Genomic DNA, 14635 nt, shown 5'->3' on the forward strand with positions numbered 1-14635 from the left:
CCTATTGGAGTAAATGAGAGACAAAATACATATATTGTGTTGTGATTTTTTAATTTACAAATAAACGATGATAAACTATTCTAAACTTTATTGAAAATAACACAGGAAGGAAAAGGAGGTTAAAAACCTGTAAGTTCTAGTAAGAAACACAGTAATTAGGTTAGTGTGACAACAACCCACCCTTCAAAGTAACTTTCATTTTTGATACATTAATCTTCTTGACCCTCCCAAATTGAATCGGGGCAAACAGTTGTCATGTAACCATTAAAACTGTAACTAGGTGAGTAAAGCTCTGTCTACACTATAAAACTAGTTTGATGTGCCCATATATGAACATGATGATGTCATATCACTACCATATTTGGGCACATCACACTATTTTTGTCAAACTAGTTTGATAGTGTAGACAGAGCTTTAGGTTTGTGGTACACCAATGTGTTTCCAAAAAGAAAATAAAGTTTACTATTTATTATGCTACAATTATTTCTGAGGTAACGTTATGTAACATCATACTTGTCAGTACAATTTTCTGGCCCTTTTAATAACCTTTAACTTTTTTCTTTTGTGCCCATTGTTGTATTCACCATTTTGAAGTAATATCTTCAGCAAAATTATAAGGCCAGGCCAACTGCTTTCATTCTCATTTCAGTGTTAACAACAAAATGCTTTATTTTCTAAATTATGACACATATGCGCGCACACGCACAGACAGGATACCGCAACGATTCCTATGGTAATGGTATGCTTAAAATAGGATAGGAACTGAGTGAATAAAATAAAGATATACTGTAGCATAGTAGTAGTGAAGAACAAGGTGATAACTAATGACTGGATATGCCATTAATAATGCATTATGGTAAGACATGTTGACATTTAAAACTGTAAAATAACAACATCTTAGGTAGGTAGGTAGAAAGTTTAAGATTATGGAAAAAAAGAAGCAGATTGAAGATGAAGAACGAAAAAGAAAATAGAAAAACTTGAGATGTTTGTTTGTTTGTAATATTTATTGCATTCCATAAAATACACAACACAATACATTATAGTTTGAAATTAACAAAATCAAACAAAAACTAAATAATTAAACAGTTATGGAATAGCAGAGGATAACCCTTTAAGCTGGGAAGCTTGTTTAAGAAGGGGTCCTTGATGAAAGAGACATGAAGAAAAACCAAGAAACAGAAAGAAAAGGAGTAAACTAGAAATAAAACAAGACTAGAAGATAACAGGAAACGGGCAGAAACGAAAGAGAAAGAAAAGAGAATATGAAAAACTGAAATCTGGGAAAGTTGCAGGAAGGAGACAAGATTGTAATTCAATAAAATCAGAAGGAAAATTGAAAAGCAAAGAAGAGAAAATGAAAGGAAAGAAGAGAAAATGAGAAGGAAAGAAGGAAAAATGATAAGGAAAGAAGAAGGAATGAAGAGAAAATGAAAAAGAAATTAGAGAAAATGAAAAGGAAAGGAAATATGAGAAGGAAAAGGGGAAAATGTAAAAAATAAGAAAAATGTAAAAAATAAGAACGAAATTGAGAAAAGAATAGAAAATGAAAAGGAAAAAAGAAAAAATTTGAAGGAAAAGGGAAAAATGTAAAAAATAAGAAGGAAAATGAAAAGAAAAGAGGATAAAAGAATTCAAAGGAAATTCACTAAAGAACGGATAATTAGAGACTAAATTAAAATTGGTTAGATTGGGAAAAATAAGACAACCACTGACAAAATTCTGATAGATAACATCGTAATTCCCACAGACAGGTTGAAAAAATGTACTCTGAAACTAGAAAACTGCAGAGAAACTAATTTTAGCAAGTTGACTATCCTATCATATTTCCCCCCACCTGCTGTACTAAGAACTATGCTTCAATGACAAACCACAACAACACTTTCACTAGCACATTACTTGGGTATTACTGAATGGATTGTGTCAATAGATGGGTCTGCTGCGAAGAAAAAAAAACACACCAAAAAACTAAAGTTGAATACTGGCATTTAAATCATGTATGGCAACAAAAACAGGACCAACCATGTCAAATAACCCGTCCAAAAATAACAGTTTTAAATTTATTGAGATTAATTAACTGGTATTTGTGGTTCAGTAATGTAACTCACTTCATAGTGTACTAAAAAAGTAAAAGACATAATTCACATATTCTATAAACAACGATTTACTTGTATAAGTTAAGAATATATTAAAGTTAAATAATACCTAAAGGTTGAAGTTGTAAGCTAAATAGTTGGCAGAGGGTGGAGTAATAACAAATAGTATGCAAGAGTAATGGTGGAGGTTTTAACTATAACTTCAACAGTTGGCAGAGGGTGGAGTTGTAAGTTAAATAGTTCCTAGAGGTTGGGGCATTGTCCTATGCTCACACTCAGACAAAATCTCTAGAGTCCTATATATTAATAACAAGGGCCATTGTACTACTGGTGATTGTGTGCCTATACACATTGAAGAATTGCCAACTCACTGGTTTTGCTCCTCTAAAGCTCTGTCTACATTATAAATCGTTATGTGACAAACAAATGTGATGTGCCCATATATGGACATGATATCATATCACTACCATATTTGGATATATCACTACCATATTTGGGTATATCACTACCATATTTGGGCACACATCTTTTTTTTTGTCAAACTAGTTTGATAGTGTAGACAGAGCTTTAATTGTACTGAAACCTAACCAATGTGCTTACACTTCAAATTAAAAACAATAATTTACAAATGAAATCAGCTCTGCAATTTTCCAAATTTGTAGGAAATTTTCTTAAATAAAAATGTTCTATTCTGAAAACAAAAATCCTTGAATATTTATATAATATGTAATAAACTACACACATTGCTCTACCTTAACCGACCCAAAAACATCAAGCAAGCAAGTATCAAGCAAGTATACCATAGTATATAATATGTCATAAGAAATAGTATACATTACATCCTGTACACTGCTGTAACATTTTTAATCACATATTAAAACAATATATAAACATGTACAGTACACAATGGGAAATAATATATGTTAGCCACTTACTCAAGATGTAATAATCCAACATTTAGATCCTTGTACAACAAATATAAATCCAACAATGTATAATAACCTATAGGTTTATTGACACCATAATGCTACAGGAGAACAATAACTGTTTATTGTTCATGATGCTATGATGCAGTGAGTGTGTTGCTAGCTGCTCAATAGAGAGTATCCATGTACAGTAGGTTTAAGTAACGACAACGACTACTACACAAAGCAAGGAATTGACTCATTTCATTGTAGTAAGCAGCATCAACCACAAAACATGCAAAACAAGCTATATCACACACATTAACTGATAAATGTCTGGGGCAATTTATTTTTCAAGGCAGTTAATATTCGCAGTGTGGAATAAAGAGATCAACTAGTTTTAATATCATGGCTTTGAAAATAGAAAAAAAAACGCAGTCTGACATTTGGATTTTGTATGTTGTTTTAAAGGTTTAAATGTCATGATAATTTTATAACCTTGGGGTTTAGTATTTTTTGATGAAAATTTACTAATTTTAAATCTATTAAAAAGAAAGGAAAACAAAATTAAATAATATAGGATCGCTGTTTGTGGTAATGTCTCTTGAATGGACGGAACTAATTTTGTTATCAATTGTAATCTCATGATTTAAAGAATTATATAAACATAATATGCTTTATTAACATTTCTATGTTTATTTCATTAATTAAAAAAAACATAATTTAAAATAATATTTATAAATTTATCAATCATAATGAGGTTTCTAAATATTTTTAATGTGTTGCTAGAAACACGCAAACTTGATGTGTATTAGCTTGCACATAATTATGTCTCAGTAGCACGCATCACGTGTACATATACGTGTGTAGAATCAACATAATTTAATATGAATCGGCCACAGATGTTTGGTCAGTGTAAATATATATATACAGTATGATATAAATAATAATAGAAGTATTTCTGTTTATCAGAAAACAATATTAAAACTAAGAATATTGAACGATTATTATTTTCAGTAAAAAAAATTTCAAATTTATTTATACAGTACTTAACATTTTTTTAAAAACATATTTATATGCATTTTTGGTACTGTATTTGTTCCCACAATAAAACGTTAAAAAAGAAATTAGTAGTAATGTAACTGATGGTCACTTGGCAACAGACCTTTGAAATCCAAATTAATAAAAATAAATAAATAAATATATATAAGTAAAAGAAAAAATCAATAACTTGATTAAACATACGTTTTAAATCACAGCACACATTTATCAAACTGGGTGATCGCTAATAAAGACTCCAACAGCATTCTGAAATCAAACTTTGTCTTTTTCTTTGTACTATTATATAAATATATTACATCACGTTAGAGGACAAACTTGCCTGCAAACAATACAATATACAAAGGCTTTTGTTTGCAATTGGTAATAATAAGCATACTAATGATAATAATTGGAATTTTTAACGCTACAGGCTATGAACTGAATGGACATATGTTACAAAGTAGGCAAAACTATAAAGGATACACTTAATTGTATGGAGTCTGTTGGGAGTATAGGCACAGGTTTTCAATCAGTGTAGATCTATTTATGTTTATTTTTTATTCACTGTAGGTTCTTAGCTTTTGAACTATTGTCATAAGTTCTCAAGAAGTTATTGTAAAGAATGATGAAAATAAGTATCATACTGACATAGGTATAAATTATACCACTTTGAAGACGTAATTATGTCAAGTTTGGGCTCATGCATAATGACCAAAATGTAGCATATCATACATACATGAATATATTATTTTTACTGGGAAAATATTCTTTTTACCATCTAATTAGTGAGTTCACGATGACCGCTCGGCACGGTTCCAGCGGCAAAAAACCGAACGTCAAAGTTTAGTTTTCACTCAGCTACATGCAAATCGATTGCCGCATAGCTGCGTGGAGCGTTGTGAAAACGAAACATTGACGTTCAATTTGATGTGCCGGAACTGGTGTGAAGACCCTTACATAGCCAATTGGATAAAGGGGAAATAAAATATGCCTCGTAACTCGTAAAACATTTAGAATGGCGATACTCTTACAACAGAAACTTGTATAATTAAAAAGTTCATTTACAGTAATTTTCCTTTTTTCAATTTCTACTATATAATTGTGAAAATGTTAAATGACTCGTAGATTAGCACTATTACAAGCTATCGGTTTCACAAACTGCGATATCCATTGCAAAATGAAAGAGTTGTTGACAGGAGCGAGAACCTTCCTACGTCCAGGATGTTGAACTTGCCAATTTGGCTCTGCGTTACGACTTTGTTGGCAATAGATAGCGTCATTTTAAAAATATCAGACACCAATATAAAAATGGGCATTACTGCAGTAATTAGGCCAAAAAAAATAAAAATAAATAAATAATAATAAATAAAAACAAAAATATCAGACACCAATTTAAATATTGTCAGTCATTAGAGCCAAAATATATCGCACATAAATATGGGGAGTCATTAGAGCCAAAATATATCACACACATAAATATGGGGAGTCAATAGAGACAAATATATCACATTCACACACATGAATATGGGGAGTCATTAGAGCCAAAATATATCACACATAAATATAGAGAGCAATTAGAGCCAAAATATATCACACACATAAATATGGGGAGTCAATAGAGACAAATATATCGCATTCACACACATGAATATGGGGAGTCATTAGAGACAAAATATATCACATTCATACACATGAATATGGGGAGTCATTAGAGCCAAAATATATCACATTCACACACATAAATATGGGGAGTCATTAGAGCCATCACATTCACACACATAAATATGGGGAATCATTAGAGCCAAAATATATCACACACATAAATATGGGGAGTCATTATAGCCAAAATATATCATACATAAATATGGAGAGCCATTAGAGCAAAAATATATCACACATAAATATGGGGAGTCATTAGAGACAAATATATCACATTCAGACACATGAATATGGGAAGTCATTAGAGCCAAAATATATCACACACATAAATATGGGGAGTCATTAGAGCCAAAATATATCACACACATAAATATGGGGAGTCATTATAGCTAAAATATATCACACACATAAATATGGGAAGTCATTAGAGCCAAAATATATCACACTCATAAATATGGGGAATCATTAGAGCCAAAATATATCACACACATAAATATGGGAAGTCATTAAAGCCAAAATATCACACACATAAATATGGGGAGTCATAAGGGCCGAATAAACAAAGCATTAAAACTATGGGAAGCCAATTGGGGAAAATAACCACATATCTGTAACTCCAAATCCAACATACACAAAATACAAAACAACTGCACAAATATCAATCAAACTTGTTATTATCACTATATTATGAAGAATTCTTTTCTATCACTAGGCTCAGAACAGAACACTGCTCAGGCATTGTGTGTATGTATAAAAGCAGAAATTCTATTCCTGACCTGTGCTAGACCTAAGAACAAATAATTCAGTTCATCAAACTAAAAAATAAATATTTTACAGATTTCCTAGTTACTTTTTAACTTGTGTGACTGCATATTAAAATATTAGTACTAAAAAATATGATTGAAATAAAAAATTTATTATTTAAGTTACTTAAAAAGAAATCATTATGGAAATCTATTAATGAAATACCATCATTATTTTATTAGGAATATTTTAATTTTTCCCACAAGAAATTAAAAAAAATGAGGTTTCAAAAATAGTATTGCTACAAATTTAACGATTTTAGTCTATTATTCATTTTGACCATTAAATCGTAAGACAATCCAAAAAACATGACATTCATGTATTCTGATTATGTTGGATTATGATTTATACTAAAAATTATAAAGTCAAATAAAACAAAAATGAGAGGGAAATATTCAAAAGCACTTTGGAAAATCAGAGAATCTCAGTTTCAACTCTGATATCACATCAATGAATTATAAAGTATTAAATTTGAATGTTGGAAAGCTGCCAAATTAATATCTTTGCTAAGCTTTAGGTTACAATGTTACACGCACAATGTTTTACTGCAGCTAGAAATCACGCTTTTTATCATTCAAAGTCATTTCCGTAAATGCTTGCAATGCTAAAGACTTTTCCATAATATTAGCCCGTAATAACTATGGCGATGAATCTTGGGGGTCAATTATGTGATCATGTAATCCTCTCAACTGACCTTTGACACTGTGCTTCAACAGAAATTTCTATCCAATCACAATGAGTTCCTTAAGCCTGGCCTTGAAGTCATTAAATATGCAGAACTAGTCTTCAATGCTCCAGGCATTTATGCAAGCATTCAGAATTTTATAGAGCCTAATTTTTTTGTTATGCAACTTGATACTGGATATTTCAGTCTACTTTTTACATCAAGTATTTTATTTTTATATAGTTTAAATATGCAGCATTCTTTTCTAAAATCAATTAGTGTTTAAATTATGGGTAAAATTTGTATATAATTTTTTTTAAATAAAGATTCAAAATACAGGTATTTTATGAATTTATTACTTATTTTGATACTTTACAGGTATTCTAGACTTAATTCATTTATTGTGTTGTGTTATTAATGTTGAAAAATTAACAAAAATTGTATTTAAGTGAAACCAATACACACATTTGTTAATGTTGAATAAACAGTGAAAACATGAGGGATGAATGATATGAGATATGCTACAATATAAATAAAAATACTTTAAGTGACAAAAAAAATTGATGTGCCTATATATAAACATGATGTCATATCACCACCATATTTAGGCATATCACTATCATATTTGGGCACATCAAACCTTTTTTGTCAAACTTATTTGATAGTGTAGACAGAGCCTTATTACTATATTAGCAATTGTTATACTAAACATTTACATTCCTGTACTCGTAAATTAGGACACACTAGACAATCTGACCAATTAAACGACAGTGTACTTAGCTAATGACCAATTGCATAACACACTGTTCAATTTTCAACTGGACAATATTTAATGGTCATTGGACTTGACCTGCAGCTATATTTGAATTACTTCTGACCTCATACAAAACTTGACCAATTAGTAAATTAAACCATCAGAAGCTAAATGATTGTACAAGACAAGGTATATCATAAACGACCAATCACTGATGGCTAATCTGTCCAATTAATTAATCTATAATCAACTAAAATTCACAAAGTATACATCATGAAGGCCCAATCACTGATGGACAATTTGGAAAATGACCAATCAGTCAATTCATAATTAACTAACAAACACTAACAGCTTCTGTTCAATTGGAAAATAAACTTGTTGACCCTTGACTGACCAATGAAAATGTAAGATTATAACAATGACAATCAATTGTTGACTCTGATTCACACATTTTAATAATTAGCTGTCAAAGTAAATTTACACAGTTTGAGAGTTCCTCCACACAAAGAATAATTTAGATTCCAATGAGAGTGTGATATTTGTCACAGTACTACTAATACTATTGAAATAAATTTATTTATTTAGATTTACACCTTTAGATCGGTGATACACTTATAATACAAAGGTGCATCCTTTAAAATAACAATATTTTTTAAATTTTTATTTGAACCATATTTAATGAGGGTGATCCATCCAGCAATTGCTGATCATTTGGGATCCTCAGTGACAAAAAAATTAAAATAAAATACAGTTTTGATAAAATACAGTATATAACATATAAAATACAACAGAAAAAAAATAAATAAATAAAAAATAAATACATTACCTATACAAATAAGTAACGCTAATACAATAACATTTACTTGTTTATTTAAGTATACATTAATGTACTGTTAATTGTTTACAGTGATACTTTATGATTTAATTTAAGTTAACTAATTCAGTCTGTAGAAAAGTATTTTAAATTCATTTTCTGTTCTACTTTTGGAATAAATTTAATGATTAATATTTAATTTTTACTGATGTATTGACATTTTGTTTTTTTTTCTTCAAATTTTGATGAGAATACAACAAGCTAGCTTAAATAGGTGACCAGGATTGACCCCTCCAAGCTAACCACAATCCTAAGATTGACCACTATAAGCAATAACAGCTTATAAGTCATCATACAACAGCTAAAGTTCACATTAAATAATTTGTTCAAGTTGGTTGTCAAAATGTAACAAGATTGTTTCAATATCTGATACTAGGAAGGATGTCAGGAAATATCTATTGAGATTTCCTCACCAGGTGTAGAGGATCGAACCAGACTACCCACCCGGCTACAATGCCACCCCGATTTACGTAAGTACATGTACGACAGCAAGTTCAAACAAGATAATTGGTTCAAGTTGGTTGTCAAAACGCAAGTAATAAGACGGTTTCACTAGTGGTAGGATGTTAGATATTGCAATTCAAATTTCCTCACCAGGAAGGAGTCGGTCGACACAGGTTTTCTCAGACAGAAGCTGCACTTTCCAAATAAGGGCATAAAAAAGGGGTGCAAAATAGAATGCTAATCGATTTAATCTCAACTATTACATACGCATAAAAATGGAAGATTTCATTCATCAAGATGTGTCCAAACAATGCAACATACTTGTTTTATTAAAGCTCTGTCTACACTATCAAAAAAGTGTGATATGCCCAAATATAGTAGTGATATTCCCAAATATGGTAGTGATATGAAATCATCATGTGTATATGGGCACATCACATTTTTTGTCATATAAAGTTTGATAGTGTAGACAAGGTATTAATCAATGAATTAATTCCATTCACCCATTAACTTTTTTTTTTATTAATTTTAACATTTATTTTTTGTTTATTAATTTCTTTTTAAAACATTATTAAACACAGTATGCACCAAACTGTTATACTTTCCACAGTAAGTTAATTTAGATTTTATTTTTAAATCAAATTTAAAGTTTAATTTATAGAATATTAAATTTGACTACTGTAAGTGTACATTTATTTTAATTTATATTATTTTCAATTTTAAAAACATTCGCAGAGCAACTTCGTTACAAATCTCAATTTCCAAAAGTAAATCCTCAGATAAAATTGTCAGAGTATATTAAATCATATGTGTAACACGTATAATTAATTAATTCCAGTAGCATTATATGTACATTAATTAATAGAGTAGCTCACTAGGACAAGCTATAACTTATCTAAATGCCAATTAAATTGTCATCAAGTGTACTTGTACAACCTGTGAAGTACCTAGTACCATTTAGTTCAGCATTGACAAACAAATCCACTATACTGAGTACAGTACTGTATTCAGTACAGAAGAAGCCTTGATGTTAAAACCTGAAAAGGTCACCAAACATAAAGCACAGATTTAAAATAAACAACATATAAATCCCTAATGACTGACAAATTACAATGTTTTATAAATAAATAGTTGCAAAAGAACATTGATCATACACTGTTTGTATTGAGTGCAGCGGCAAGGAGTGTGCTAGTTTTGTAAGCTATTACCTCTGTTTATTATACTATTTTGGAAATGTGAACCTTTAGGTATGCACTTTTGAAATAATAGCCTTCCTGAACGACTACAACATTTCCTCAATCAGAATTTTACAACATGAAATTGATTTTCAGAGATTAGAAAATATATTTTAAATACACACACACAGTATTTAAAATGTATGATTTTTTTTTAAAAAGATACCAAGAAAGGAATAACTTGCCTTACTATGAAGAACTCATCCGAGCATTTTCTGATCATCCAGTCGACATTCTCTAAATACAAACTTTCCTTTCTCAAGCATGCTTCACAATTCACTGAACTGCGTCAAGGTCGTACACAACTCCCTAGCACAGTTTCATGACATGACTCCCTAACTTAGTGTAACTTACGCTCACTCACTCACAGAGACATTAATATCTTGGATGTCTTCAAATAGATTGAATTTCTTGCCCTACTTTTGTTGCATATGAAAAGCTGTAAGAATAATATTATCTAGCTGTGTGTGTGTACAGTGTGTATGAATATTATATCATTTTGTTGAACATCAGTCCACAGTTAGCTAACACCTTATTTGACCTCGCGAAGGTCACGTAACATCTGGGTTAAATAAATTGAATGTCATGAAATTTTACTTGTAAGTGTACTTTTCAAAATGCATAGTTACATTTAACTAACAAAAACTGCCAACGAAAAATTTGAAAATAATATATGATAATAATTATTTGTTCCTTAATATTTTATAAGATTCTTATAATATTATAATAACTGAAATACTTTTATTTTTTTTGTAATTTTCAATTAACCTTAAAATTATTCCTTAAATTTAATCAAATAAAAACTGAAATAAACTTCATCAGATATATTTTTACCTAGAATTTAAAAAAATAGTCTACCAACTTTTCTGAAGATATTGTGTAAATGTAAAAATGAACAAATGAAAATCTAAAATAGTGGAAAAAATACTTGTGGACTACAACAAGATAAAGGTTAAGAGGAAATGGCGAGAATAATTGCTATTCAACATACCCCAGTGGTAATTGTAATGTGTAATACAAATTACATTTTACACACAAAACACAATTGCTATTTTCAACAATGTTCAACAATAGCTATTGTATTGATGAACCACTTGTAACAACATTTGTACAAAACAATTTCTACACTAAGCCGGTCTTTCCACATCAAAATTGAATTAATCGTCTCTTGTACGTAAGAAAATGTTGTAATAAATGTCATAACTTATATGGAACTAGCTAAAAGAAACTAGACAATCTTGTGAAAGCTGAAATTAAGAAAGTGTATCTCCCCCCCCCCCCCCCCCCACCGGAACTAAAAAAGGAGACGGGCAGGGATGATTATTCCAAATAGTTTCCATTTATATACCAAATACATAGCAAGAAATTACCATTAAATGGAAATGACAAACTATAGAGGGAGACATTTAGAATAGATTGCACTTTGCAGACTTCCCATAATGTAAAGAATATTTTTGGCGAAACAAATATGATATACATTTTTAATAATACAGTAATAAAAACAAACAGTTAGTTTCACTCAGCTTGGTTTTGTTTGAATCACCTTTTTGCTCATATGCCACTGATATGTAGGTGCGAAGTTAAAAAGAAACATTTTAAAATATACTGTACAGTTTGGGTTTTAATGGACTGAACTCCATCTCTTCATCGGTGCTTCTGCAGTTTCGCACCTAAAACTGGGCGCAGCGGGTGAATGTTTTTAAATTATGTAAGCTCGAGAGAGTGTGGTGCGAAAGTGCATTAGCACCATTTCATCTAACTTGCTATTTAAAACAAATATTTGCTTGCAGAATCTTGAAATTCAATTCATATCAAGAATTAAAATACTTTTTTTTCTTGTATTAAATACAGAATTATATATTATGAATCTCATAAATAAATGAGAAAAATCATATATCAGTCAAAACACAAAGCAATAAACATTAACATTTTTGAAGAAATTTTTACATTTCAGAAATCTTGAGGGCAGTGTTGAAAAAAAAAAACTTGACTTACCGGACCCATGTTGTTATAAGTGGAGCTCGGTTGCATTGGTTCTCGTAAAGGAGCAACTTGATTAGGTGGCACGCCACCAACGCCTTGTGACGCTACGTTATTATTGCCACCGCCCATATTAGGCGGCCATTGGTTCATACTTGACGACGATGAAGATCTGTTCCCGCGACCCGTCTTTTTTATCGTTGGTGACTTCATACCGCTTGCTTTTTTATCTGCTTTTTGTTTTTGACCAGAATTCGGAAGTCTTGTTTGACCATTGTCCGTTTTTTTGGGCTGAGATGGCCCACGGGTTATTTGAGTTTGTGGCGGCATTCCGCCTTGAAATTGCACCTGAGTTTTGATATTCATATTAGGAACTGGTATTGTACTGTCTGCCGACGGTAAAAGATCCCCGTCACTAATTTCTTTAAGAACATCGCCTAATAGATTAGAATGGTTATAGATAAGGTCATTTGAAAGACTACTAGCTGCCTCTATTAATTTTTGAACTATCATGTGTTGTTCTGCTTCATCGGTCGGCGTTGAGATAAAGTCTAAATCAAATGGTTGTTGAACTTGCCCAGACGATGTTGTCGTGGATACAGTTGGACTGGTCGTCGAGTTTTCTTTATTCCCATTGTCCGTACCATTGTTTTGAACATCAGTTTCCATAAGTAGTCTTTGTAAAAGAACATTTTTCTTTTTCTGTGATTTACTATTTTCTTCCGTATCTGATGAATCACTTTTAGTGCGTTCAATAACAGAACTCGATGTAGACACAATACTACTGGCTACAAATCCAGTTTGTTCGATTGGCAGCTTCCCGCTACCAAAAAACTTGGTACGGTCTCCATCTAACAATTTGGCTAAAAGTTTATGTTTTTCCGCATCTCTGGCCGATGTTACACTATCATTTTCATCACCTTCTACGCCTTTCGTTCTAATACGGTTAACTGACATTCCAGGTGATTTACTATTAGAATCTGTTGAAATATCATCTAAGAAAAAAAATTGAGAAAAGTATATAATAGTATTAACGGAAGGAAAATAAAGAAAGATACCTTTAATCTCTGTGTTATCCAGAGGGTAAAAAAATTATTTTCTCAACATTTTAAGGCATGACATTAATCACGGCATAATTGTTGAGTTTCTCGACTTTTCAATCAATATACTTGATCGTCCTTAGGAGTGAGATTTCATACCTGATGTGACATCATCTTGTAACAGCTTATGCAAGAGGGCATGCTTCTGATTGCTTTCGCACACATTAGTATCCGGACTTGCATTTGAACTGTCTCCACTAGTTCCAGTATTTCTTGCCTGCGAGTTTTCCATAGGTTTATCCGTGTCCTTGCCTTGAAAGCCGTTTGCTGATTCATGGAACACCGGGTAGGCCTGGTTGTCCTCTCGGTGTATGCCAGAGTTAAGCAGTGATGACAGTGCGGTCTTTGGTTCACTCCAGTTCATCTTATTGGGAACAGGTGTTCCTGATAATGCTAGCTTGCTGTTTTCACCATCTCCATTCCTTTAAAAATGAACAAAAAAAATTAAATAAAATACATTTTGGAAATACTCCGAATGTTTTACAATTTTTGAAGTAGTTTAAATCAGCATCTGGTTTTACAGATTTCTTTAAAAATGAAAAAAAAAAAAAAATTAAATAAAATACATTTTGGAAATACGCCGAATGTTTTACAATTATTTAAGTAGTTTATATCAGCCTTTGCTTTTACGGATTTTTTCCAGAGCTTTTCCAAATTTCGTAAGTCGATTGATTTTCAAAATGTATTTTATTTAATTTTTTTATTTTTTTATTTTATACTAAACACAATTAAAAAGTCGTTATCAATGATAGCATGATGTAAAAAAAATACAACAATTTGCCATAGTTCGTATACAGGTTTATATAAGCAGTATCACTTTCAAAGTTTTTGGAGCAACCAATTAAACTTCACAATTCAATTTAATAAATAAACTGTACCTCATAATATTATGCTTAGAAAATATATAATCAATTTCTCCAGGGTTTTTCTTTCGTATTAGCTTGCTTGTTGACCAAAGACATACAAAGGAATTACTATGAAGAGAGTAACGATACATCTTACTTTCACTTGTTCCTTGCTTAATAGCTGCAACGAAAAAGAAAAACAAATTACATTACAACTTATAATAACCCAGTTTC

The 14635-nt window shown here is 30.9% G+C and overlaps 1 protein-coding gene across 2 annotated transcripts in view; it reads right to left on the minus strand.

The window, feature by feature from the left end:
• The window catches only part of LOC144839922 (uncharacterized), a 60416-nt gene that overhangs the window by 19503 nt on the left and 26278 nt on the right, over nt 1-14635 (minus strand). For both annotated transcript variants that reach the window (XR_013611803.1, XM_078695502.1), the window contains exons 9-11: nt 14435-14582; nt 13656-13978; nt 12472-13451 (exon numbers count right to left, since the gene is read on the minus strand). Coding sequence is in view for 1 of the 2 variants with exons in the window: in XM_078695502.1 (XP_078551628.1) it covers nt 12472-13451; nt 13656-13978; nt 14435-14582 (1451 nt within the window). In the remaining variant the exon portion in view is untranslated. The remainder of the gene's footprint in view (nt 1-12471; nt 13452-13655; nt 13979-14434; nt 14583-14635) is intronic.

Source organism: Antedon bifida, chromosome 4 (assembly GCF_963402885.1).
Source record: "Antedon bifida chromosome 4, ecAntBifi1.1, whole genome shotgun sequence".
Lineage (NCBI taxonomy): Eukaryota > Metazoa > Echinodermata > Crinoidea > Comatulida > Antedonidae > Antedon > Antedon bifida.